Source organism: Charadrius vociferus, unplaced genomic scaffold (genome assembly GCF_000708025.1).
Source record: "Charadrius vociferus isolate BGI_N301 unplaced genomic scaffold, ASM70802v2 scaffold423, whole genome shotgun sequence".
Lineage (NCBI taxonomy): Eukaryota > Metazoa > Chordata > Aves > Charadriiformes > Charadriidae > Charadrius > Charadrius vociferus.
In genome coordinates, this window is record NW_009648149.1 from 2,035,196 (window position 1) to 2,062,711 (window position 27,516).

At 42.3% G+C, this 27,516-nt stretch overlaps 1 protein-coding gene across 1 annotated transcript; it reads right to left on the minus strand.

Annotated features, from left to right (window-relative positions):
- Positions 1-24,108, minus strand: MIER1 (mesoderm induction early response 1, transcriptional regulator). Its single transcript, XM_009883966.1, has 12 exons — positions 24,081-24,108; positions 22,371-22,516; positions 16,722-16,889; positions 13,605-13,737; positions 11,318-11,382; positions 10,892-10,964; positions 7,106-7,257; positions 6,433-6,514; positions 4,975-5,069; positions 4,317-4,444; positions 2,489-2,628; positions 1-1,174 (listed from the first exon to the last, which is right to left on the minus strand). The coding sequence occupies exons 2-12, from the start codon at positions 22,467-22,469 to the stop codon at positions 849-851; spliced, it is 1,461 nt and encodes a 486-aa protein (XP_009882268.1). The 5' UTR covers positions 22,470-22,516; positions 24,081-24,108; the 3' UTR covers positions 1-848.
- Between the last annotated feature and the right edge of the window lie 3,408 nt (positions 24,109-27,516).

Genomic DNA, 27,516 nt, shown 5'->3' on the forward strand with positions numbered 1-27,516 from the left:
TTAGAAAAGACTTCAGCAAAATAAAATGAAGCCGACATTAGACTCAGGATATCAATTCTCTCATAAAAGTTAACCAACTGTACAAGTTAAGAAAATTATACAAGCTTTCGTTTTAAGAAAGGACAGTTCAATCAAGACATAAGTACTGTAAAAATCTTCCAAAGGCTACAAAGAAATCTGGAAAAATACAGAATGTATTTCTTTAGCCCAGATAAAGAATATGGAAAGACATCACTGATGTCAACAATTTTACATATACAAACCTGACCTGGTTTATTTACCTCTTAAAACTTCTATATATAAAAATAGTTGTGCTCATAACTTTCAGGATTCATAAGGGTTCCTTAACAACGGGACGACACTTTTCCTCTCGCTCGCGTGAGTGGAAGTCTCTGTGCCTACTCTGATACGCGTCTCGGCCTTCTGCATTTCGTCTTAGCTCCCTGCAACGTCTGAACCAGCCCCCTGCTTCAAATGGGATGCTTTGTTCACTTGGACAATGCTTAAATGGTGTATTACACGCAGAAGTTTCTTTAACGTATTAGGCTGGGAGTATCTGTGCAGAAACTCACTGATTTGTTTCTCAAATATTTTTAAGAGCCTTAAAGAGTTCCCAGAACGACAGTTGCCAGCTCTGAGAAACGGGAATATTCTCCTACTGCTTTCCAGCACTGAAAAAAAAAACCAACCAAACAATCAGATCTTAAGAGCCAACTAGAAGGAATTAGAAAAAAAAAAATATCTCAGCAGATTGTTTTACGGAAGTGGATTTTGTAAGGTAACCCATCAACCCTGAAAATTTTAGACACCCAAAATTTACTCCAAGGAATAAAATCAGCTCCTAGTATTCAGTCATCCAAAGTTTCTAGTTCTTCAAGCTTCCCGTGTGAGTTTGCTTCTTGGAAGAACTCTGAAGAACCTGGACTCTCTTTTCCATTGCTGTTAATTCTTCTTCTTTTTAGAGGTCTTTCATTTTTTTCTTCCAAATCACTTTCGTTTCTTGAAGCTGAATGAGCAAGTTTCGGGTCAACGGAAAGGTTTTCAGTTTCATACCCATTTGTATCCAGATCCGTGTGAGGTGTTTTCTTGCCACTGGTAGGTCCATTTACATGCAAGCCTTCAATTTTTGCTTCCTCTTTATTTGGTATCTCGCCTGGCCCGTTAGCAGACACCCCTGCGCGACAGAGACGGACGGTCAGAGAGAGAACAGAAGCGTAAGCGGTAACAGAACGATCTGTGACAGCTCAACAAAGCCGAACTCCAACTAGTCCCACTGAACTAGAAAGCTAATACAGTTCTTCGTATCCTCACTGTGTATTTGTATCTATTTGTATACAAATGACAGACTTATCACGACGAAGTTTCGGAAGCCCTTACAAGTAAGAGCAGCAAGAAAACGTCCTGGAATCCCCCAACTGTACAAGCTGCGGGTGGACTGTCCTCAGCTGGAGAGTTTCTGTAGCTTCCACTCGATTTTCAGAACCTGGTTCAGCCCCCAAGCTCCTCACTCCTCCTGCTACTGCTCTCACTTCAGCCCCTTCAGAACCGCTGTCCTTTGCTTTTGAGGCTTTCTTCCTTCACGAGCGATCGTGCCCTGGCTCTTCTCCCGTTCCTAACTGCCCCCCCTCTGGTAAGAATAGCTAACGGCGTTCCTGAGACCACCACCGGAGAAGCACTAGCATGCTGCACGACAGCCCAGTTCCCACCTCGGCTGTTTTAAGTATCCTGCACGGGCTATGAAGATGATGAGGGGACTGGAGCATCTTTCTGATGAATCACAGAATCACAGAATGGTCAGGGTTGGAAGGGACCTCTGGAGATCATCTAGTCCAACCCCCAAGGAAAGGGGGAGGAAAATGAGGAAAGGTTGAGGGACTTGGAGCTTTTTAGTCTGGAGAAGAGAAGACTGAGGGGGATCTTATCAATGCTGATAAATCCTTCAAGAGAGTGTGCCGGGGGGATGGGAACAGTCTGGTTCCAGTGGTGCCCAGTGACAGGACAAGAGGGACCGGGCACACAGGTGACCACAGGCAGTTCCATCTCCACCTGCGGAGGGCCTTCTCTGCTGTGAGGGCGGCAGAGCAGTGGCACAGGCTGCCCAGAGAGGTGGGGGAGTCTCCCCCTCTGGAGCCATCCCAAACCCGCCTGGACGCCGTCCTGTGCCACTGCTGGAGGTGCCTCTGCTCTGGCAGGGGGTGGCACTGGGGGAGCTCCAGAGGGCCCTTCCAGCCCCCACCAGTCTGTGACTGCTCACAAAGTTAGCATCACACCCCTACGCTATGGGGAAGACAATAACAGTTCGTTTACATTTAAAAGGAAGATTCTAGTGGAGATCTATCTAAATGCAAAGGTGTGGCTGCTAAGACCTCGGAGAACCTTTCATAGTAAAATGGACTTGTTTTTGGAGGAGCAAGCTGAACTTCTCACTCAGCTTGTCATCTGCAATGATTTGGCAACTGCGTTGAGGAGGGACAGGGCACGCACTTACCGTTCTGATTGCTGTTGCTGGTTGTGCTGTCTTCCCTCTCCGACTGGCTGGTGCTGCTGTTGGAAGTCGTAGGAGGAGGGGACGGAGCTCTACTGGAAGCAGCGCTTTCACTTTCATCCAAGAGACGGTCCATATAATCTCTATACAATGGAAACAGCACATTCAGCACCGTCCTCTTGCTGTGCGAAGTACTGGTGTTATTTGTACAAAAATATTCACTGCCTATACTGCAAGGGTGACCGGTTCACGTTTTATAGCTTTTGAAATGCACAGATTTATCTTGCAAAGTTAACAACTTCGCGATCTCCTGCGTTAACCGGCCCACGTACGGTTTGACCACAGCGACTACATATTTATTTGCTGACCGATCGCCGCAGCCAGCTTGTACAAATTCAGCCTGTGCTTACGCCGAGCCCCACAAGCTCGCATGCAAGCAGAAACTTCAATACGCTGTGATGCTGTGGACTGGGTTTTCAAGGCGATGCTCTCAGGCAGGTTCGCACTAAGCTCTTGCAATTTGTTGCGGCAACGATAACGTACCATTAAAGTACATAAGTTTTCTGCACATGCAACCTCAAAAGGGATAAAGTTAAAAGCAAATAAAAAACTTCAGAGTTGAAGACATTTCCGTATCTGCAATCTATTACAGACCTACAATTTAGGTCACTAATAGTAAATCTCTTATGAAAGATTTAAACAAAGCTGGTTGGTAAAGCCCTTGTACGTATGGTATTAGTCTGGATTAACTCCAGAAACAGCACATCCTCACACATAATTATTCCGGAACTGATACCGCACCCTAAATTCCCACATCTATCTGCAAAAGCATTCAAGCATAGACAAGTACAGCCCTTAATGATGCTTCTTCTGATCACCATACGCAAAAGAATCAGGGAATGTTTTAAGTGCTCAACAACCAAAAATGTCTACTCATTTGGGCAAAAATGGAAAAAAAAACCCAACGCAGATGGAAGAAGAGGGGGAGACAGACAGTCCCTGACAACTGGTTAAGAAAATGCAGCAGCTTCTCTGGAACAGCCTGCTTCATAAAGCCGCAGATGGCAACCCTTAATGTCACACCACAAGTTCACTCCAGTGGTCCAACACACGGTTCTAAAATGTTTTAAAACCCAACAATATTAAAAAGAAGGATGAACAGAGAAGCCAGGGGGAAAAAAATGAGAAGAAAAAAATAATACTCAAAAGACTTGGCGAAAGTCAGCGGAAAGAGCGGGATACTAAAATCACAGCACTGGAATGAAGGGCAGAAGGGTACGTTGGCTCACTTGCTCAGATTTAAGGGAGGAGAACACGCAGCTACGCAGAGACGTTTCCCTCTTTGCCTAGCAGAGACGGCAATGGAGGAAGGAGCTATATACACCCAAAAACCGCCCTAGCATAGGGGACTGCGTTGGCCGGAATTCTCACCAAACAATACATTTCAAGAATATACTACAGCACGTACCATGAATCCTACCTGAAACGCGTGACTCGTACCTTGGTATAAACCATGTATTTAAAATAAACCAAGCATTTCAAAAACTCCACATATTTGCACAAACGTTAACATTTGTGAAGCATTTAAACAGAAGACAAACTACATTAAATAGCGGTCCGATACAAATTGTTGGCCTTATTCCAAATAGGTGGATTTTAGAAATTATATTATATGCACTAATAAGCTTTTCTTACACCTTGGCTGTTTTCCTGCTGCAAATTGGGACTATGGAATCCCTCGGCTGTCATACCATTTCAGATTAAGAGCAGAATAAAATAAAGGTTTAGATCCAACATGTAAAAAAGCACATAAAAATAATGCACATCTTACGTTACACCGGGATGAAGATTGTATTTCTTCTTTCCAAATCGGGTCTGCTGCGCAAAGAAATCATAACGCTCTGATTTCTTCCACATGTAATAAAATGCTACACACTCACCAACTGATCTTGTTCGTACCTAGGAAATATGTGCCATGCAAATTTTGATGAATTTAAATACAGTTTTGGCGAAAAGCTGCTATTTAAATCAAAAGGGCTGAAATTCAAAGTCAACGTTTCTTTATACAACGTAGGAAATAGCGGAAACTATTGACTCAAAATTTCAGAGGCCCAGAAATTGAAATGCAAAGTTGAATAGCGCTTCTAAGAACAGTGGAGATATCCTGAAGTGCCGCAAGCGACAGCTTCGGGAGGAATATTCAAAACTGTTTCACCAGTCTATTCAAGAGCAGAATAAGACTCCAGGGAAGCAGATCTTCCCATACGTATGCCCAGCAGGATTTTTGCAATTTTCTGAACTTTGGCTTCACAGCCACAGTTACAGAGGATTCTGGACTTTGACAAACCAATTTGGACATATAAATAGTAAAAATTAGAAGAAGTAAATATGGTAATTTGTGAAGGAAATTGAGGACAAGAATTTATTTACAATTACATTGCTTAAAAAAAAAAAAAAGTGTGAAGTATGCTTTAAAAATCAGTGTTTACCTTATTTGCCTGAATCACATGAAAATCCTTGCCATAGACTTTCAGTCCTTGTTCGAAGTTCCTACATTCTTCTTCTGTCCAAACAGATAATTCTTCTGTAGCAAGGAAACGCAATAAAGAAATGACTTCACAAAAAAACATACGGCCAGTAAAAGAAAACTTAAGTGACAGAAAACATATGTGGTATTCAAATTCCTTACGCCATCTGCTGACTACATGAGAACCACCTCCAGAAACTTCACTGACTCCCAACAAAACCGAAAATCCCTCCTTCTAGTGAGTAGGTGGGAAATTTGGCTGCCTGAAGTAGCCAGTCGGTCAGGACCGTTATGAACGGTCCGTAACTCCAGCCCTGCCGCGTGGGGGAAATAAGGAGGCAGCAGAAAGAGGAAGAAGGGCTTCGAAACCTGGTGTCACCACTCTGCCCCTAGAACCGAAGGAAGCAGGTGTCCCTCAAGCCAGGAGACGGCACAAAGGAGTTCATGCTACGGGCTCGAACTGGTCGCTGGTATTTGGAAAAGGAAAGGGAATGGAAAAGGAAGGAGGGATGAGATCTTTACTGCTGGCGAGAACCAGCAATGATGGACTGTTCATTCCAGTCAGGTAGAAGAAGAAACTGTGTTGCTCCCACTATTGAGTGGGAAATCTTGGCCCCGCTGAAGCCAGAATAAACCCCTGACAACTTTCAGCCACGCTTCCGAGGACTTTATATAATTTGGCCTTATTGATTCTTAAGGTCACAAATAAATAAGGGTTAAAATAGCGGGAGAACAAACTAATCTTCTCTGTTTGATCATTCTTGTCTTGTGATTTGCACAGTAAACCGGAGAAGCCACAGGTTTGAAAGCAGAACCAACAGATCAACGCGCAAGGAAAATAACACGTGCCTTCTCTTCGTTTCTTGTTCCTTTGAGCATAAAGATCAATACCAAAACAAGAAATGCTTAAGGTTCCAAAAGCATGTTTAAGACCAGTGTCTTTTTAGTGTTATACTTTGTTAAATAAAAGGTTTAGGTGCTCATTGTCCTTTATTAGAACTGCAAATGGTTTCATTCTAGGTTTCATTTTTGTTCCACTAACTTTGATGACTGAAAAGGTCTAGGAGAACCAAGAGCAAAATGCCCCAGAAATGCACGATCCAGTTGCTGAGAAGTAATTTTACATTTTAACTTGTTATTAAGACCACAGATGTAAATATCAAGCTCTATTGAGGGGAAACGAAGTTACACACCCTCTTTGAGCATGTACCTGTTTACTCTACATCTGCTAATTTCATTCTCTCAGAAAACAATAAGTGATTCGCTGAGGGCTGCATTTACACGGGCACTGATGTGTACTGCTTACATGCAGCCACGGTCTAATAAAATTTCTCAGTCTCCTGACAGCAAAACCCAATACCTGTGTAATAAATAAAACGAGAGTTCAACCATAGAAACTTAACTTTCAGTGTATGCTCACCTCTGGCTGCTTTTACATTAAATCTCAGCCTTCGCAATGATTCTTCAGTATCAAAATTGCACTTAACCAGTTCATACAACGCCTGGAAAGATGAAAAGACACACATTTAACATTCTAGCTACCACTCGATTTATCTTGTGCCACAGATGCATACTTAGTAAACCGCTAATATCTATTAAGAAAAGATTTAAAAAAAAAAAACCCTCTTTGAATGAATTTAATTTAATATAATTGAATATAATTTGAGACAGCACAAAGACATATTTCCTCTGTTTAAATTTCCAAATGTCTAATTACATAACCAAGAACATATGCAGGCAAAGTATTTTAACATTTTCATCCACTGCATACATTTGTAACATTGATGGGGGATTTTTGTATGAAGGAAAAAAGTGCACATTCATATAGCTTTAACAAAATCCGTAACCGAAGAACAGAACTCACTCATACACAATTATTTATATATAAAATAACGCACTGATGCGTAAAGCAACATTAAGCCTAAGTTAACAGTTTAATACTTGTTGAGAGGTAAAAAAAAGATCATATTTCTGTTTCCACAAGGAATAATAAAGCTGTTTCAAACCCAAGTTTAATTCTTGGGAGTAAAATAAAATAAAGGGATAATTCATTCTGTAAGATTAAACCACAAACCCTAATTGTCCTTATATACCTGCTCATTGTCTTTAATATGTGATCCTTCAGGAATTGCATCTAGGCCTTTCTCATCACCCGTACGCCTTGATGCTTCATTTAGGAACTCGATCACTTTATCTTCTGGTAAGAAGTCAGGATTCCACAGCAGCTGGTCATCGTTTTCATACACTGAATTAAGCACAAGAAAAAAGACCAGCAAGTTAAAACAACAATATAGAAGTTTATTCTCTCTTATAAAGCTAGTGATCGTGAAACCTTGGAGGATCATTAGAGCACCAACATTAATCCAGGACACACGTAAGGTCAGGTAAAAGATCATGCAGTGATCCAAACGACTGCGATACTATACCTTATATTAGAATCACAGAATGGTTTAGGTTGGAAGGGACCTTGAAGATCATCTCGCTCCAACCCCTGTGCCCTGGGCAGGGACACCTCCCACCAGCCCAGGTTGCTCCAAGCCCCGTCCAACCTGGCCTTGAACACCTCCAGGCATGGGGCAGCCAGAGCTTCTTGGGGCAACCTGCCCCAGGGGCTCACCACCCTCAGAGTCATAAAATCACAGAATGGTTTAGGTTGGGAGGGACCTTGAAGACCATCCAGTGCCACCCCCTGCCCTGGGCAGGGCCACCTCCCACCAGCCCAGGTTGCCCAAGGCCACGTCCAGCCTGGCCTTGAACACCTCCAGGGATGGGGCCTCAACAACCTCTCTGGGCAACCTGTTCCTATTGTCTTTGAATTTCAGGCATAATCTGTGCTCTCAATTCTAGGACCCATTTATGAAACTCTGGAAATTCCACCTTCCCCATCCTCCTCCCGAAACCACTCACATGGCGAGGCAGCAGCACGACTGGCCGCAGTCCCTGAAGGAGCCACCCTTTTTTCCCCTAAGCAGCACGGTTTTGCTGACGGCCGCCGGCAGGCACGGAAAACTATTTCACAAACTAATTATACCTCTTCTCTTGCAAGACGATTGGGATCAGTCACGCAGAACCAAAAAGCACACCCCCAAAAATGGTGCTAAACCCACTACCAGATGTCTGGACCACTAAATATGAAAGTCTGGGCTAACCCGGCGGGGAAAAGCCAGCAGCAAGGTCCACTACTGCTCCAGGGAAGGTGACACCCAGATGCCAGACCTTCTGAAGTCAAACCGCTCCTAAAAGGAAACGTTGCTAAGACTTTCCTACTACTTCCAAGAAATCCTTTCTAAAACAAATCATTCGAGTAAAGACAGCTGAATTTTAACGCTACCAAACCTCTACTGTTTTTCCACAGCTTTAGCGTGAGCTTTCACACCAGGGAAACCACAGTAAACTGAAAGTAATGGGAGAAACATGGCCAAATGATACACCCTCTGAACTACCTCCCATTTTTATTTTTGAAGAGCCTACAAGCTTTGCAGGATTAAAATACTAGTACAGCAAAAAAAAGTAAAATTCAGGTCATGAAAAAACCTAGAATCAGGAAAGTATCCAGACCTTGCTTGTGGCCCAGTCTTTATCTAAGGTAACGTTACGAAAATCAGCACAAAAGTAACTTGAACACCGATTCCATGAGCTTGGTGAGCACCTTTGACCAGAGAGAGGAGCGACGCTTGGGAACGCACCGTCAGCACAGGAAGGGGAGGTACAGTACCACTCTGGGCCGGTGGAAAGGTCAGAGTGGTGGCTAGACGCATCTCCGCTTGAAAAAGGTTATTTTTAAAATGAAAGTAGACTACAAATAAAAACCCCAAACTGGTCAGGAAAATTACTGAACGACGCCCTCTTTGGAAACAGCTCCCAACAATTTTCTGGGAGCCTTTTTCTCCCAAGGCTGGTCCTAATCTGCTGCTTGGTTGCTCATTTAAGCAAAAGATTCTAGATATCTCGGGATACAAAATCCAGTAGAAGCAACGACTCTTTTCAGGAGATAACCGATAATCGATTCTAAGCCACCCGTAATGCCGCAAGCTAAGCACAGGGCAACGTTGATGAACGACAGCGGTCAGTGAGTCTCAAAGCAGCTTCACCTTTCAGTTTTCACAGCTACCCTTCGATTTTCAAGTCCACGCCTTCTGAAAACATATCTTTTAATTTTGTAGATTTTTTTTTCCTAACCTGAAATAGTTTAGTAGCAGCTAATTTGGTCTCCAGGCATAATTCTCAGAGAGCCAGTCCGCTGCAATTAGCTTAGCGTAGGTTACGTGGTCGCTCCTTCCTCGCACCAGCATGTCAGAACTCATTCTGAAAAGCAATGCGGTTATTCTTAAGAGTTCCAGTATTTGGGGGTTTTTGCTTACAGGACTGGATATGAAAGGACTGGCCTTCTTAGTCTTCGGGAATTTTACAATTAGGATTTCCCCTTCATTAGAGACCAACTAACATGACGGGATACGTACGTGCAAGTACTAAATACATAGTCTCAGACAACTATTTTTCAACTTTTTAAGCTTCACTAGTATTCCAGTTGGAGTCCTATCAATGATTACATCCAAAACACAGCAGGAAAGGAAAGAAGTGGCAGAAGATATAAAACCCCACTGGTATATAAAACTAAACCAGTCCGAGCGCGATTAGTAAAAATTTAACTTTTCCCCTCAACGTTTTTTGCCCGTGACGCAGGTTCTCTGCAAAGAGCACTGTGCAAGACTATGAAAACTGTTTTATATAGGTTACTGCAATGCATAAAGCAGATGTATCTTTTTTTTATTATCGGAGGCCAGAAGCCATTTAGAGCTGAGTAAATACCAGGAAAAGCAGGTGACCAGTAAAGCATAATTTACTGCATCTCAGGCAAATACATAGTTCAAGCTCTATTTTTAGACAGAAGCAGGAAAGCCTGCGAAGAGAAACTTCTTCGCAGCTAAAAAGCAGATGTTTTCTAATTTGCCGGTTTCGATTTTGCATGGAAGCTCCTGACTTCTCACAGGAGCTATAAATTACATTCTCTTCAACCTCTCTGGCTACGAAGTCCAGAGCTGAGGGAACGCGTCAGCGTGAGCCCGCTCCACGTCTGCAGCAGGACTGATGCTCTTTTTCGGCAGTTTCTGGCTAGATCAGGCAACAGCGCAGCTACGGCAACCTGGAGCTCGAAGCAAGACCACTGCTACTACTCCAGTATATACTGGATTCTAAGAAGGCACCGAGTTTTGTGGCAGTTAGTTTAAAAACTAACTTATATAAAACTACAAAAGCCGCAGTCCCAAACTGACCGGGAGTGTAAACAAATTCTTAGTAACGGGCTGAACGAGCAGGAAAATTTGCTTCTTTTAAGCTCACAGCGGGGTTTAAACTGGGTCGACCTTTCCTGACTTGATTACATTGAGAGCATACAGCCAAAGGCTCTGGTTGTGTGTGTGCGGGGGGAAAGTTCCTGGAAAAAACCCCAGAAGTAGAACAAGAGGTTCTTTAATACTGATTGAAGAGCTATAAAATGTGAAAATCAAAGCTGCTGGTACCATTTTGCCTCTTTTAATGTGTCAATCCAATTCCAACACCACAGTTTCTTTCGCATCTGTTTTGTTTTACATAAACTAAATACACTAGGTGACGAGGTTAACATAAGCTACACAGAAGGCCTGTGTACATTACCACTTTAGAACACAAGGGTTCAGCAATATAATCTTTCTTTTCCCCTTCCAAGACAAGCTCTGACAGCGAAGTACAGGATGAGCTACAGCTTGAGATGATGGTTCCATTTTTCACTTGAAGGAGCTCTTTTATTTTGCGAGACACATGACATCAATCAAATCATCTACTTCTCCCCATTAGAAACTAATCTCAAACATAGCGATAACGGTAATAGCGCCAAGTCTCACCTTTTTCATTCTCTTTGTATTTGCACGTGCCAGCTGGAATTTCAGCTTGAAACATAGAGCCCACCATGATTTCCTGTTTTGAAATAACAGAAACAAGAAGTTAAGCAACCACAGCTGTGATGGTTTTTGTTAGCAAGCAAGAGGATGACCACATCTTTTTTTCTTTTTTTTTTTACCCCTTAAAACTTTCATTGTTCAAAATCTAAAAATAGAGTTAACACGCACCATATGGAAATGGATTTTGGACTATTTGGGGAGGTCTTTAACATTTAAGGGGAGGTCTTTAACATAACGTATCAAAACTCATACATTTATGGGGAAAAACTGGAGAGGATTTGGGTGGTCTATAGAGCTCACCGTTACTAGGTAACAGATCAACTCATTATTCATGAAATACGGGCTTTTTTAAGAGCGCTTAGTATTTACCTTTTTCCAGTCTTCTGAGGGAATATAATCTTCGTCTTCTTCAGATTCCTCTTCTATTTCGCTATCTACAAGAAATTGTTCAAACGTTTACACAAAATGAGCAGTGACGGGGCCCGTGCACGCCAAGGGCAGCCGCCAGCGGAGCGCGCGGAGCGAGGGGGCTCAGCGTCACACCGGGTCCCGGCAGCAGCGCAGCAAGGGGGACAGAGGGGGACAGGAGCCCGGGCTGCCATCCCACCAGCCTCCAGCCACGCAGCAGCCCCGCTCTGGTCTCGCTGCCCTCTTATCTGACACCGCACAACTGCAAACGGCAGCTTTAGCGACAACACCAAATGTTTCAGCATTGACGACTCGAAAAAATGACCCACCCAACGCTCGCGTTTAGCGTGGATTAAGACACGCAACAGGCTCAAAAAGTTCAGGCACTTCACTTTGGATGGATGGATGATGGACGGATGAATACATCCATCAATTTTAACACCACCTAATTAAAATTTCTTTTCCCTCACCCAGTTTTGAAGCAGTTGAGATGATCCACATCCAAATTCATTACAAATTATTTCTGAAACTGTTTTTGTGTTCAGCATCCGTTTGGGTTTCAAGCCCATTTTCAACGAGCTCCTTGGCTGAGTTACTGCTGTTCTTCTCCCTTACAGCAGCTGTCACTGAATTTAAGGTAGGCTACGGCACAAGGTGCGAGAAATCTGCAACTGTGCTCTTCTCAGTCTTTCTGGGATTTAGTAGGCTTGGACGAACCGCTCAGAGATGCGCAGCGGCACTTAAAATAGATTATTTTGGATAAGGACTGACAAAAAATTTAAGCTCTTTATGACACAGGCTAGTTGCCTTTCACCGCGTACTGAAAGCAACTGCAATATCTGGTTTAGGTATAGCACGTGACAGTATCAGCACTAAAATTATCTGTGCATTAAATTACATTCTATACACAGCTGAACATTGCAAAAACCCCAAAACCTAACGCAATCCACTTGCATTATGCTAACGCTATGTTTAAAAAATAAGAGTTCGTTTAAGAGGCTTGCAATCCCCTGCACAGTTACATGCTGCGGTTCCTCAGCATTTTTGGATTAAAATAAACTACAGATTAGAAAATGGCTTTTCTAAATGTCACGGCTCCCAAGTACCAAGTATAAGGTATCATAAGGAACCTTTGCTTTAACTTTTGTCTGTTAAAACATAGAACAGTAGGAATTCAAACATCAGCAACAGTCACTTCAATCAAAGAAAGATAAAATATCTGTTGTCCAAACGCCCTGCTGGTGGCTCAATACGAAAACGTTCAGATCCTATTAAGTAAGAGCGCCACAGAAATGGGAGTTTTCTAAAGGGACAGCTACATAACACTAGCTCCACGGTCTCAAACAGATGCAAACCCACTTTAAAAAAAAAAAAAAAGGGGAGAAGAAAAAAAAAAATCAGTCCACAATACTGGCAACAGTATCAAATGTGGAATTCTCGAAGCAAATTTGTTTCATCATTATCTCCCCCTTCGTTATTTCAGGCGTAACAATCTATTGGCCTTTTTCAGGTTTCATTGCTTTTGTTTCCTCTGTGAGCGATCTTGAAGAAATCTGGGATTCCGCTTGCGGTGAATTTCAGTTTTTACCTTTTCCTTCAGTTGGACTCTCACCTTCTTTGAAGGAGTACATAAACTGGTGCCACTGCACCTTGTCATGATAATCACGCGCTGCGCAGCAATTATCTACTTGGCACAGCGCGTGTCCCGCTTGCAAATATTTTTACCTATGTCCTTAGCGTGGACTGGCAGCTGAAACTGCGATGGCAAGGTAAGACTATACCAAACAGTCATTTACGGCACCCGGACTCCACGTACGGGACAATTTTTCTGAAGGGCACACCTATACAAACCAGTTTGCAGGATCATAAACTGGACTGTTACAACATTCAGAGTAGCGCCATGAAAGGATTTACACTGACCGAGAAGCTGCTTTTTCAAAAGGGTAGAAATTTAAATGTTTCCACAAATTTAATCCTTTCTTTTAAGAAGAGAGAATACCTACTGTCCATATACAGTCCCTCATCCGCAGAGAAGATTTAGCATTCGGCTAAAAACAGGATCTTTTTTTTTTGCCTGTTATTTTGAGCATAATGATAACCAGGAGCAGTGTTACGAAAGAGAACAAACAAATGTTTATAGGTATCCACATGCATACCTCAGCAACAGACTGCTACGTTAACTAGAGCAGTTCTTAACCGAAGGTCAGTGGTACTGAGATTACTGTGCTTAGCACTAAACTGTACGTACTTGTATCAAAATATTTACACCGACGAGGGCGAATTATCTCCTGCGGATCTTGAGAAGCAACAGATGGTGCTGGGTCGTCATTAGATGACTGTGTCTCGTCTTCCTGACCTGATGAATCTTTTATGGTCTCCTCCTTAAATGTAAAAAAGCAAAAGGAGATCAGCTCTCTTTTGTCTGTGACAAACACTATTTTGGCAGTATTTTTTCCCCGTACTGTCAATACGTCAAACCCCGATATCTTTTATCTGGCTTGAAGTGACTGTATAGATTGTGGTCTGTCCAGACTGAGCCACAACAAATGTGTAAACGCATCATATTATTTGTTGACCAGGATTTTAAGCAGATCAATTTAACACTCAGACTCATACAAATCAGAAATATGAACCACAATTAAATATCACGCCTAGTTGTTTTGTTTTTTTTTTTAAATCAGTCAAGCAAATCCTTGCGGTTTTAATTTAATTTCATTTAACTTTTAATTTTACTTTGGTCTCTAAAACCCTTCCTTACGAATTTTCACTAAAAAGGGGAGGAATTATTTACTGCCTATACTTTTCTCAATCAAACGAAAATGGGATGTTCCATAAAAATTAACGTCAATAGTGTGGTTCAACCCCACAGGAACAGCAAAGCAGTAGACTCGAGTATGTACATTGAGTCGTTAAAAGAATAAAAATTAGAATGAGTTCCTTTATTAGAAGATAAACCACAACCACCATGGGAATTATTACAATTAAGGAAAATTAAATTGATAAAAGGTTAAAAAAATATATATTCCTGTTTTCTATTTCAATGTATGTTGTCAATATCTTTTATGGGTTTTATGGGAAAATTAAAATGATGAAGGTTAAAAAAAATATATTACTGTTTTCTATCTCAGTGTATATTGTCGATATCTTTTATGGGGTTTAGGACTGTGTTGTAAGCACTCACGCTTGCTAGTTTGAACACTGAAGCATTAGGCACAGCACATGTTTACGTGTACCTTTACCAGCAACCAGAGTATTATCACATGTGCAGCTTAAAGCGGCTTAAAAATAGAAAATAGCTAAGTGCAGTATAGCTAAATAAGCTGGAGAAAGATGAGCACTCGCAGAGAAAGCCTGAATGATTTATAAAATTATTCCGCCCCCACAGATGTATTTTACTGCCTCTCTGCTAAGAGCACACAAGCATTTCGGCGCGCTCCTTCTCATACCCCGAGGCAAGCAATCCGAACGTTAGCTCGCTCTCCGTGCGCCCCGTCCTCCCCACCACCTTTGTTCCATCCCAGTCAAAACTGGGGTAGAATGGGCAAACGCATATACTTCCAGTTCGACCCCAGCGCCAAACCGGCAGTCAGGAGAAACCCCGGGCTGCGTTACGGTGCCGGGCTCTCCACCGCCGCTGCCCACGGGCACTTGCTTCGGCAGCACGCTACAAAGGGTTAGCGTCCTACAGAGGGACAGAGATGACTCCTCTTGCTGCTCGCAGCAGCGATGGCCACTGAGATTTTATCCATTTGAGAGAAAAGATAGGCAGTATCTTAAATCAGCTACTAACAGACCTGGAGAACTACAGAGGAGGTCGTGAGAAGACAGGAGACGGAAGTTGCGTCAGGAAGTAATTAAGAAGTGCCAAGAAGAAAGTGAGACTTCAAGAACACCACCAAGCACAACAAAATAAACCACTTTTGTGTCATATTTCAATTTTGCAGGGTTGTTTAGTCTGAAGAAGAGGCTGAGGGGAGAACCTTCTCGCGCTCCACAGCTCCCTGACAGGAGGGGGGAGCGAGGGGGGGTGCGGTCTCTGCTCCCAAGGAACAGGCGATGGGACGAGAGGGAATGGCCTCAAGTTTCCCCAGGGGAGGTTTAGGATGGTTATTAGGAAAAAATTCTTCATGGAAAGGGTTATCAAACATGAGCACAGGCTGCCCAGGGCAGTGGTGGAGTCGCCATCCCTGGAGGGATTTAACAGACGGGCAGACGGGGTGTTGAGGGACGTGGTTCAGTGGTGGCCTTGGCAGTGTGGGGTTGATGGTTGGACTCGACGATCTTAAAGGCCCCTTCCAACCTAGATGACTCCACGATTCTACGTTATGCAAGTTTCTCCCCCTCTCCAGCTTCCTGGACCTTTTCCAATGTAACACAACTACGTATCTTTCTTCTTTTTGAACTATGCAACCCATACAAATAGCCAACTTTTTACAGCATCTGTCAAGGGAGTTTGCAAATCCTAGCAACTTCCTTTTCTGAATCAGATACATCATTCCTCATCTCTGTGTCACATTCCAGACATTCTAAAATGGGTAAGATATCAAAGAACAAAATGTGTCCTTTTTAAAGCCAGATTAGGTAATGCAACTTCCATTAATGCCTAAGCCTTTTTTGTTGCTGACAACACAAAGGGTTTCATATTTTAATGGAATTCAGGCCGCAACTCTGAATGCCACCAGTAATGGAGAAGATACGGCTGTGCCCATGGCAGGACAGGATTGTTACAAATATGTATGACATACGCAAGTAGAAAAGACTCTGCTAAAATCAGAAAATTTATTTTAAGAGCACAGAGAACACGGTTTTAAAGACGCTAAGTTCAAAACTATACATTTTGCAAAGATATTGGAAGCATTAGATTCAGTTAACAATCTAAGCACAACCAGGGCTGCCAGGCTGAAAAAATACCATTTAAAATGCCAAAGCTAGAAAACTTGCAGCCATCTCCAATACTCAGAGAGACACATTTAATTCAATTCTGCACTTCACTGTTCAGTTTCAGTAGATCAGCTTTTCATCTTGAAACAAGTATTCAGCCATATCCAGAAAGGTGCCTTCAGGCATTTAAAACTTCGGTTTTTGAAGTCAGACGATTTCTGAAGGACAATTACAATCCCTTCTTACATGATGCTATACGTATACACGTACTCTAATTTGCCGCATTGCTGGAATGATACAGATGAAATTAAGAGCAATGAAGAGAAACAGGTAGGTAATTAAGAACAAACATAAGAGCTGAGTACACAAAGCATCTGAAATCAACTGTATTAAGAATTACTTCTGCCCTGATCTGGCATCTGGAGTGGTTGTCTAGTACAGATTGGCTGTATGAAAATCAGTTTCAAATTAGTGTAACACTTACTTTGTTTTCACCGCTACAGCCACTGTTGTCATCATTATCAACGTCATCGTCATCTTCTCCCTCCTCCTCTTCTTCTTCATCGTCTTCATCATCATCATCTTCTTGGAGTGGAATGGTACCATCGTAGCCGTAACGGCTAAGTAGCTCCTGGATTGGCATATCACTTTCCTGATAAACATCCAAACAAAGTTTGGGATTTTAACAAAAATATTTCACATCCCCCATCTGCTCTACAGCTTAAAGGTGTGCATTTTAAACATAACACAGCAAAACCAGACAGATGATGATCACGTATGCTAAGAATGGCCGCTCCAAAATGAATGGACAGTCAGAAGTTTTGGCTCCTAAGAAAAATGTGTTGGGTTTTACACGGGGAACTTCTTATTTCCCAATCCTTTATAAATGTACAGCAGACCTCCCGTGCCAACAATCTCTCAGAGAGGCCATACAGCTCATTAAAAGGGCACCGAAGGGCAGTATGGCGCAGCCCTCCCTCGGTATTTGTCTACTACTGTTGTACCAAAACACAAGCGCTGCCACATGGCAGGTTACGTCCGGCTACACCGTACCCCTTCAGTACCCAGGGCGAACACTCCTTACCAGAATACATATTGGTATTCCCTTTATCACTCAAAAACTACCCGAAAAAATTGTAATATTTTGCACCTACTGGTGGAAAAAAAACAGATAAAACGTGTGTCAGCAGCAACTGCTTCACACAGGCAGTTCTTGCAGGCAGGAACTTGTCCTAGTGCGGGGCAGAGATTTCTGCAGCACCTCGAAGAACTGGGCAGAATTAGGACCAGAACTTGCAGTACCTGGCTCGGACATGGAATTAAATCTTCATTTGGGGGGTTGCGCTGCAGAGACAATTCCACACAGTTCTACAATCTTGGGTTTGAATATGAAATTACACCAAAAACGCACCTCTCCATCTCTGTACCTCTCCCCTTTCTGGGCAAAACAAAAACTGAGGGGTTGGATGGGGTGAGGGATCACCTTATATTCAGGATCACTTGACATCCAGGTAAAGAGAGCGGTAATGTTTACAGATTCAGATACGTTTTAAGCTAGTTGTCTACAAAATCATCCACAGTTCAAAGCAAATCTGCCAAAATACCTGTGCATTTAAAAATCTTTATATTTAGAATGCTGGTCCACTCTGAAGAGACATTTCAAATGATACAGTTGGTTCTCAAATTTAGTGGCTCCCCAACTGTTACCAATTGCATTCACTTTATTAAGAAAAAATATTAATTGCCGGGTCTGCAAATTCCTTGGTTTATTACTTTTAATACCTCAGTATCCAGCCTTCAGGGGCACTCTGTGGCATCCCTCATGAGATTTTTTCAGAGTAGAAACTTTCAGAGAGCATTGTAAAATTATCTCTCTCGCAAGGTCAAATCCTTTGTTTATTATTTAGAGGTGTTTGCCTGCTCGAAATATTTCTTCTTAGTAATGTACATCTCGGCTGATAATCAGATTTTTTTTAGTTATTGGCTGCCCTTAGACTTCCTCCAATGAACTCCTTTCCTTAAGGGCCTTCGCTGATCAACACATCTCTAGTTTCTGGAAACGTGCTAACAATACCAATTAAAAAGGCAAGTGTAGTTAGTTCTGCTGTGTAAAAATAAGAGTAACGCAGGGGTTACCAGTACTCGTTGTCTGTGTATTTTATTTTAGTTTACTTCAAAGAACTAAGCCATCCTACCACTTACTGGTCTACTCTTTGGTTAAGCTACACGCACAGGAGATGCAGACGATGTGGATCTAAATGTCCTCACCTTCCCTCTTGACTTCTTGGTCCCTATCGTATCATTTTCTGGGAAGAACCTTTAGAAGCAGGGAATTAATATTTTACTGACACAGACAACACATGACAGAACAGTGATCTTAATTAAAACCTGACATACAGCTATCGGAAAAATCCTAGTCATAATTATCCAAACAAAACTTCTCCAGTACATAATATACTTTCATTAAGCACTCCTCAGCACTATCCTATTTGCAGTACAGACTGAGAATGAAAAAGAACTTTTACTGCAATCCGCAGGTATGTGTGAACTATCTAACAGGCACATTACTATATGTTACCCAAAAAAGTGGTATTGTATTTACAACATTTTTCTTAGGTAGAGCCTCTTAACTTCAAGAAGCCCGTTACCATTCGAAAAGCTCTAAGGGCCAGCCACTCTCCGAGATAAAATACAAATAACGATTTCTATATTGCTTCGTGATATTGCAAAAATAGGAAAGGCTAAAAAAGTAACAAGGATTATCAGAGACACAGAAATTTCTTATGTGGAAGAGGCTTAATAACAAGAAGTGGATTATCACATGTGTCTGGAGTAGAGGCAAGTGAGGGGGAGCGCTGTGACAGAGAACTCGAACAGCACAGGGAAGGTAAATGTAAATGACGGTGCACTCTTCTAATTGAAGAGCTCAGGGGCAACGACTGAAATGAACACAAAATAGGTCTGAAAAACCAAATATGTTTCTCACGCTAAATGAACTGTGCCACATTGCCGCCTGCCTCGTGGCCGCCCAGTTTACAGAGGCTAAAAATCAAATGGACAAATCCAGAGGAGGAGGAAAAATACGACTGACGGGCATTACAGACAAAGAGAGAACATCTTTTCCATACGTGCCTGAACTGCACCCTGCTAGAGGCTGGAAGAGTATTTGGGAGAAACACTGCACGCTTCCATGAGTGGCTCTCCCATTTAAAGAGAAGAGGACGCTGGTGCATAACCCTAGGAAAGCCCAAGAGCCCTCCCTGAAAAGGGGGACCTCAAAAGGAGAAACCAAGTGATTATACAGAACAACAAATGGAAAAAGGAAGGGCATCCAAGCCTTAAAAAGCTGTAAGTGATGCAGGGAGGCACCACACACAGCATACTTCATGTATGCAGCACAAAGGCAAAGAACTTGACCTCGTCAAATCGTCCACGTCACACTCCCTCCGGCTGCTGCTCTGTACGGTCAGCTTAGCTAAGAGTAGCAGGAAGCCACGTTTCTGCAACCTGCTGGGGTCTGCTCATTTAGGATTTCCAAGACAAAGTGTGAAGGTGGTTTCCTGCTACCAAATTTATGCTGCCAATTTTCCCGTGTTTCAGAAAACCGCAGCATCAGCATATACCCAGGATGCAGAAAGATGTGCATCATCCCAGGCACACCTTCCTGAGCACGGTCTCTGCGCTGCTGCAGGAGGAAGAGAATCATAGAATGGTTTAGGTTGGAAGGGCCCTTGAAGACCATCCAGTTCAACCCCATGCCCTGGGCAGGGCCACCTCCCGCCAGCCCAGGTTGCTCCAAGCCCCGTCCAACCTGGCCTTGAACACCTCCAGGGATGGGGCAGCCACAGCTTCTCGGGGCAACCTGCCCCAGGGGATCACCACCCACACAGCCAACAATTTCTTCCTAATATCTCATCTAAATCTCCCCTCTTCCAGTTTGAAGTCATTCCCCTCATCCTGTCACTCCATGCCCTTGTCAAAAGTCCCTCCCCAGCTCTCCTGGAGCCCCTTTAGGCACTGGAATACTGGTTAGCCAGGACTTTGGTCAGATCTGGTAGAGATGCTCCTACATACGAAAAGGATATTACTGAATAGGTGGTGAAGGGCTGTGCCACCTTGCAGGGAGCTTTCCTGCCCAAGAAAAACCCTTACCTTTCAAGAAACATCACCATGAACAACCAAATCCAGTATCTCTGATTCCCTTCAGGTACTGTTTTGCTCTCAGGAAAGCGTATTTTTTTTCTATACTGGAGCAGCAGAGGGTGACTTCAGGTGCTACTTAGACAAAAATGTATAGAGGCACTTGCACAAATGCAGGATGCTGCTCAACCTCAAGCACTAACGCGTTACAGATTCACCAGAGTTTCAACCCATGAGTAGAAAAGATGCTCTCCCTCAGAGGAAGGTGCAATTTTTATGACAGTTGGGAGTTAAACCAAAGTTTAAAAATTCTTTTGCAAATCCTGACTGCCACCTCGTCTCTGGAGGAGCTGAACTAGTAGCTCAGGCGCATTGACAGCCTGGGGGAAATCTGAAATAATACCTGTAAATGTCGGGGGAAAGAAAAAGACAGGATAGCACTTGTCTGGACAACAGTTTTGACGTTTAGATTGCCTATCATCCATGGCTAAAAAAAAAAAAAAAAAAAAAAAAAAAAAAAAAAAAAAGAAGAGACAAAAGTAAAGCCTTGATGTGCGACCTGCTGTCCCACAACTAGAAGCAGACACAGGTCTCCAGCAAGATCCCGCTGGTGTGGAAACTCCTGAAACTCGGTTAAAAACCTGACCTGCAACACAGGATCAGACTGACCAACAGATTCTCTGCCGGTCCATAAAAAGCATCCTGCAGAGGATGCAGCGCACGGAGCCGCGTGGATCTAACTCACAGCGCCGCACGCGCTCCCCATCACACAAGAGCCGACCCGTGGAGAAATTATAAACTTGCAGCCCCGACAACTGAGATATGAGGGAATAAACTGATGGCTGAAATAGAGTTATAAGTGAAGCACTGTAATGCGGTGACAGAATTACACAACCAGATGTTGACTCTTCACAAAATATGAGGGGAAAAAAAAAAAAACCAAACGTATTTTCAACTTAAAAACCACATGACATACACGTGGAGCTCCATTTCTTGGTTAATCTAGATGAAGCATATTTAGATTCACAAACTATTTATTTATCTTTATGTTTACCTTTTAATATCAAACCTGAAATTACCAGAAAGAAATTATCATTTACACCCAAAACGTAGTTTAAATGCACTAAATTAATTTAAAGTCATATTGGAGTAATCACTTACACTAAATAGGATTTGTACATCGAATACGCATCTGAGACTCATTAATGACCTGTTCTGGAAGCCTTTTCAGCCAACGAGGCCACAGACAGTATGTAGTACCTAAATTCCTTTGCATTTATAACAAAACTAGTTTGCAATTTAAGAATGTTATTCCTGCCTGACGAGTAATTTAAGACAACACATAAATGACAGCATAACCTCAAAATGCCAAATAAATCTTATATGCAATTATTTCAGAAGATACACATTTTAAGGTTTATTTATCGCTGTTAACAACGTTTGTGAGTTCTGATCCCAGTGCTGCTGACAACTCCGCCTTGAGCCAATCACTTCATCTGCAGCTCCGCTTCCTCTGCCTTAAAAGTGAAGACATTCCTCTATGCTCCACTAAAGCATTATATAAATGTTTGTATAAAAATGCAAAAGAAATGTAAAATTATGGGATTTTAAAAAAAAAGTAAAAATCTACATGCGCTAATGAAGTGCAAGCGCTTTAGAAAACAACAACACTGGGATATACAAGTTTAGTCAGAGCGTACTTTAACTTATGTTAGCTCTAAAATGCAAATCCTACACCAGCACATATATGCAAAAAGAAACTAAACAAGCACAGCCTTATACATTATTAAGCATTTATGTACCAGTTTCCTCTTCCCAAGTTTTGAGAACTGCCGATTTATCTCAGCCCCTTTCCCCCACCTATGTTATTTGTCTATTAGTGTTTTAGGGGTTGTTTTCTTTTTAATTCCAAATAGAAGGGAAAAAACCTGCATACGTTTTGTGCGAGACTGTGGGCTGCGGTTATGTTTTATGACTACTTAAGGCTACCTACCCTGTTAAGATCCTCTATTTCAGAACTGAAGTTTGTTTCTCCTTCCATCATTTCCTCCTCTTCTAATGTCCGTTCATCATCAAAGTCATGCACCAGCATATCAGCTGATGGATCAAATTCATGGTCATCAGATGTTGCTGAACCTCCTGATAGAAAACATTTTAAAGAATGTTTTTAGTTAGATCATGGCCTCACAGAGTTTATTTTTTTTTATTATTATTATTTTGGTGACATTTTTATACTCAAATTACACTAAGAAATTAAAATATCCTCAAAATCCCTCAATCGTTTATCTTCGGGAAAGCCAATCTCATTCAGGGGACAGTGAACGCTGTCCTTTGGGTGCTGAGAGATCACGGAAAAAAGAACCAGGAGATACTGTTTAACCCCTTTTTAAAGTACTATATATCTGGACATCGGGGCCCTAGTTAAATGCTTGTAAAATGTTCAGGTTTTGAAGGCTTAATTCCTAAGTAATCATAAACCTGTCTCAATCAAGAGTTCTTCTACTGGGAGCAGAAATACTCATAAAATATAAACTCAGGGCTGCTGTTTCCTTGATACTTTGCAAGTCTTCTCGTTTACAACTACAAAGACAGTCTAACGACTTTTCCAAAATTTAAACTTAAAGCAAGCTTCACAGTTATGCAGATTTTATTTATGATGCAGAATCCTTAGTTATTTTTTCCCCCAGGCAGTTTTTTCACCGTTCTTTGTAAAGAAGTCTGGTTATATCTTATGACAACGAAAAATAAATGAATGGATGAATGGTTTGGGAGATGCGGCGTTTTTCTGTCATTCAGCAATACCTGATTTCTGATTCTAACTCTGCTAATATTTTTCCACTCGTCTCTGTGGCCAACTTAGATTGCGTTTTCCAAGCCTGAAGAGTGTACCCACGCTAAGGGTGCAAGAGGGAGGGGTGGACTACAAGGGTTAAGGTGAATTATACTTTGAAGTGTTAAAGTGATTGATTATTTCTCTGGAAGAAATTAAGAGCTCAGGAGACAACGGCAGTCCAGCCGAAGTAACTAACGGAAAGCTTTTCCACTAGTAGGATGCCAAAAACTTTGGAAATAAATAACACCGAGTACAGTGGTAAAAAAGCGAACAAAAAAAAAAAAAAACTCCGCAGATATTCATAATTTACATTTAGGCTGACTACTACATAGCCAGTAATTCTGGGATACTGGAACATCAGAAAATAACCAGCTTTAAAAACAGAAGGAATGAAACTCCTCATTTTTAGTACTTCAATGAGGTAAAAAAAATAATATTGCTTTTCTTGATGCTTTTGTTCTCGACGCTATTATGCAGTAAAACATACAGCGCCTTCACGTCAGACTCCGTCTTTAATCCCACCCCCAAGGGGGAGCCGTGCCAAGGGACGCTGCCATCACTGCTGGGTGAAGCCGCCTCTTCCGCATCCCCAGCGCGCGCTCCCACTGCGCTCCTTAGCGCGCCGGCATTCCCAACCACGCGTCCGCACAGCTTTTGCAAAGACAAGAATCGTATCTCCCCGGTGCATTTTACCATTTAGAAACTCGGGCTGGTACAGACTGGGAGAGAGCGGTGACTGCTTAAACCAGTACTGCCACCAACATGTTCATCAGGTTATATCCTTACATTACTAACGGGAAGAGACCAGAAATAATTTTTCAAGGGTGCCCTCCGCCCTCACAAGTTTAAGAAAATATTAAAAGTATTTACCTGGGCTTGACGACTCAACAGAAGGCTAAAAAAGAAAACACAGGAAATTATTTTTTCTATGTTGAACCTGTGGAAACTCAATTCAGTAATTCACCTGACACAAAGCAAGTCACTGCAAGTAATATATTTACAAATAAAGCACCACACACACACACACTCTGAAGCAATTTAAGGTAAACAGTATTCATTTTCTCCTTCGTGCATCAATATTGTTGCACTATTTCAGCACCAATAATTGGATGAACTGCCCATTTTGTGACGCAATAATTGAGCTGATGAAGGTATAAAATAAAGCAAAACAATTCATTCTGAAAACAGCATTACAGCTCCACAATCGGCGCAGTATGGCATAAACCGGTGCTACGCTACTTTCTCTCCATCTCTATCTGCCCCTTTCCAATTCTTCCTTTACGGCGATACAAAACTGAAAGCTGACAGTCGCGATAGGTTAATTTTTAGATCCAGCTCTGCTCTAATTCCATGTAGTAAATCTCCTTTTCTACAACCAAGGTAGACGCCAGATTACGCTGAGTGGAAGCACAGTCTAAGCGAAATTATTCTTCCTATTTGAAACTATGCGATACACAAATGCCCTGTTCTATTTAAATTAAGGTACAGACTTTTAAAAGCTAATCACAAATCACAATGAGAATCCCTCACAGAACAAAAGGAAAAAGTGATTTAATCTTAATCCCTAACCCAGCTGTGAGAAATGAAATAAAAAATAATTTGCAAGCCAGACTTTCTTCCCAAGGACGTTTGTAACACAAATTAATATGATCACAGCCCACAACACAAATATAGTTTTTGAAATACAGAAAAAAAAAAAAATGAGACTTCCACAAAAATCTTTACATAGCAGAGACATCCTTTGGCCTACCATATTTGGTAACCTCGCATTTCTAATCAGAGCAAACGTCTTCTTTCATAAAATTCTGCTTTCCCTTGCTTATAACTTCGCCAATCTTTAACCTCCTGGGATGAAATTTGCATGTCAGACACGCAAACCTCATTTGTTTTGAAAATTCAAGCAAATGTTTCAACTATTTTCAGGAACAGACCGAACGAAGTGGGGTTGTCCAAGTCAGGAAGACCGATTTGGTACTTCAGAGAGCTGCAGTACCCTTTTCCCTGCCACCGGCTGGGAACGGAGATATTGTCATATCACATAACAGACAACGCTGTCTTCATGGAAAAACTGCCTGCATTCGGTCACGAAATAATTTGGAAAACTTCAATTTGCACATTCACGATAGATAACTTCTGCATGTGCGAAATACAGTATCTGGATTGTACTCCTACTCGAATCGCAAAATCTGTGCCCCCCAAATTATACGCAAAATTGAAACAAGATATTATGTTAGAGACTGGTAAATTTAAACTCAAGTAAAAATTCATACTATTATTCCAAGATTTCCTAAAGCATTTCCCCTCTCCTTGACTTCATCTCGTAAGGCCGAGCAGAAGCCACTTCCACCCGAAACACCCGGCTATGTAGCGAAGCAAAAACTAAAATTGAAAAAGTTCTGTGTAATTGTAAAGTTCTTTTACATTAGCGGTTTTTCAAAGGGAGAAGGAATACACCTTCTTGGGAACCAACGAGCAAAATTCCCTTACCTACATCTTACCACGAGGGACAAAGGAAAACTCAGAACATATTTAACTGCGTCAAGCAGAAAGCAGTACACAGAGGTAAAAACACATCCTGAATATTTGCCTGAAGGGTGGACGGAAGATGGGACAACCAAGAAGCTTTCGCTCTCCTAACAATGTACGGCCTTAAAGAAAATATCAAATATACACACCGCCTTCAGGTGGAGGCACTACAGCCTATTTTTTCCATACTTACTAACATCCATTTAGTTTATCCATTTAGTTTAGTTTTCCATACTTACTAACATCCATTTAGTTTATCCATTTAGTTTAGTTTTCCATACTTACTAACATTCATTTAGTTTATGCGCAGTATCGCTGCTGACTTACGAGAAACAGCTTTTGAGGCGGTATTGGCTTTAGAAGGCAGAAGTGCACAAAAAAAGCCAAGAGAAATCCTATCCGCACAACTAAGTAGGCTGAAACTCGCGTTAAGCGGGTGAGCCCTAAAAACATTTTTGCAAGACGTTGCACAACACCATAGGAAGTTTCCTTAACGACTACAGTTTAAAAATCTTTCTTTGCAAAGATTATCTAAACAAATCCCAGTGGACAGTATGACTAGGACATATCGAGCTAGAGCTGAATATCAAAATCAGCCAGCAATGACTGATCGCTATTCGGTATGTTTTGTTTGTCTGATAAACTCACAAAACTGGTTAATTCATAATATGCGATGTACAGTTATTAGTACAAATTAGCCATGTCTTAGGAAATGGCCTCATGTGGAGCCAGGGGAGGTTTAGGATGGATATTAGGAGAAATTTCTTCACGGAAAGGGTTGTGAAGCACTGGCACAGGCTGCCCAGGGCAGTGGTGGAGTCGCCATCCCTGGAGGGGGTTCAAAGCTGGGCAGATGTGGTGCTGAGGGACGTGGGTTGGTGGTGTTGGGTTGATGGTTGGACTCGATGATCTTAACAGCCCCTTCCAACCTAGGCGATTCTATGATACTCATTGCAGCAATCACAGGCGGAAAAATCAAACAAATTCAAACTGTTTATTTCTGGCAGACAATACGGCAGATAGAGTAGACAACACCACATATTCAGTGCAAGGAAAAAAATACAAGAGAGAAAAACATCACTAAGAAGCATCTTCGAAAGTTTTAAAATAAAGACTAAGCCTTCCTAATTCGCTCATAACAAATATGAAAGAAACGAGCATCGCAAACGCAGATTATAGCCACCACCAGCAGCAAGAGGAACCTTCACCACCCGACGAGAGCAGAGCAGAAATATAACCGCAGCCAAACTGGTGGTATGAATCGCCATAATCTGCCCAAGCAGAGCAGCACGGGAAGTCATCCACCAGAGCAGCGCGGCGGCTGCGGGATGCACGGAACTCAAGGCGCATCTTCCCCATCCTCGTCCCACGGCAGCCTCTGCCAGGGGATGAAATCCCTCCCAAACACATCCAGCCCCGACCCAGCACAGGAACCCAGCGGCCGAGAGCCCGTCCTCCCCGAGGCTCCCCTTTTAACGAAGCACTGACGCCGGACAGCAGTATGGGTGTCCTTGGCATCCAAATCACGACTCATCCTTACAACAGAGGCTGCTCTCGCCAAAACCAAAGTGACTTGAGCACTGAGTCACTCTGGGACGGCGAGAGGAAAGGCAGAAGCAGGGCTGGGAAAGATCAGAAGGGAAAAAGTATCCCCATGACTTACGATGAAAGTATTCTTCCAGAAATGAGTGCCCTCGTAGGAACAGAGAGCTGGATTTAATGTCCTCGAAAGCCCTGAAGATAATCTATTCTGAGGGATAAAACATGTTACTCAGTAAAC

What these genes read in the sequence shown, in the direction of transcription:
- MIER1 (XM_009883966.1), bottom strand. Translation starts at nt 22,469, where the DNA reads ATGCTGGTGCATGACTTTGATGATGAACGGACATTAGAAGAGGAGGAA. An exon ending in AAATAGAGGATCTTAACAGG is followed by an intron (nt 16,890 to 22,370) that starts GTAGGTAGCCTT and finishes GATGTTTATCAG; the next exon opens with GAAAGTGATATGCCAATCCA. An exon ending in AATCTTCATCCCGGTGTAAC is followed by an intron (nt 2,629 to 4,316) that starts GTAAGATGTGCA and finishes TCCATTGTATAG; the next exon opens with AGATTATATGGACCGTCTCT.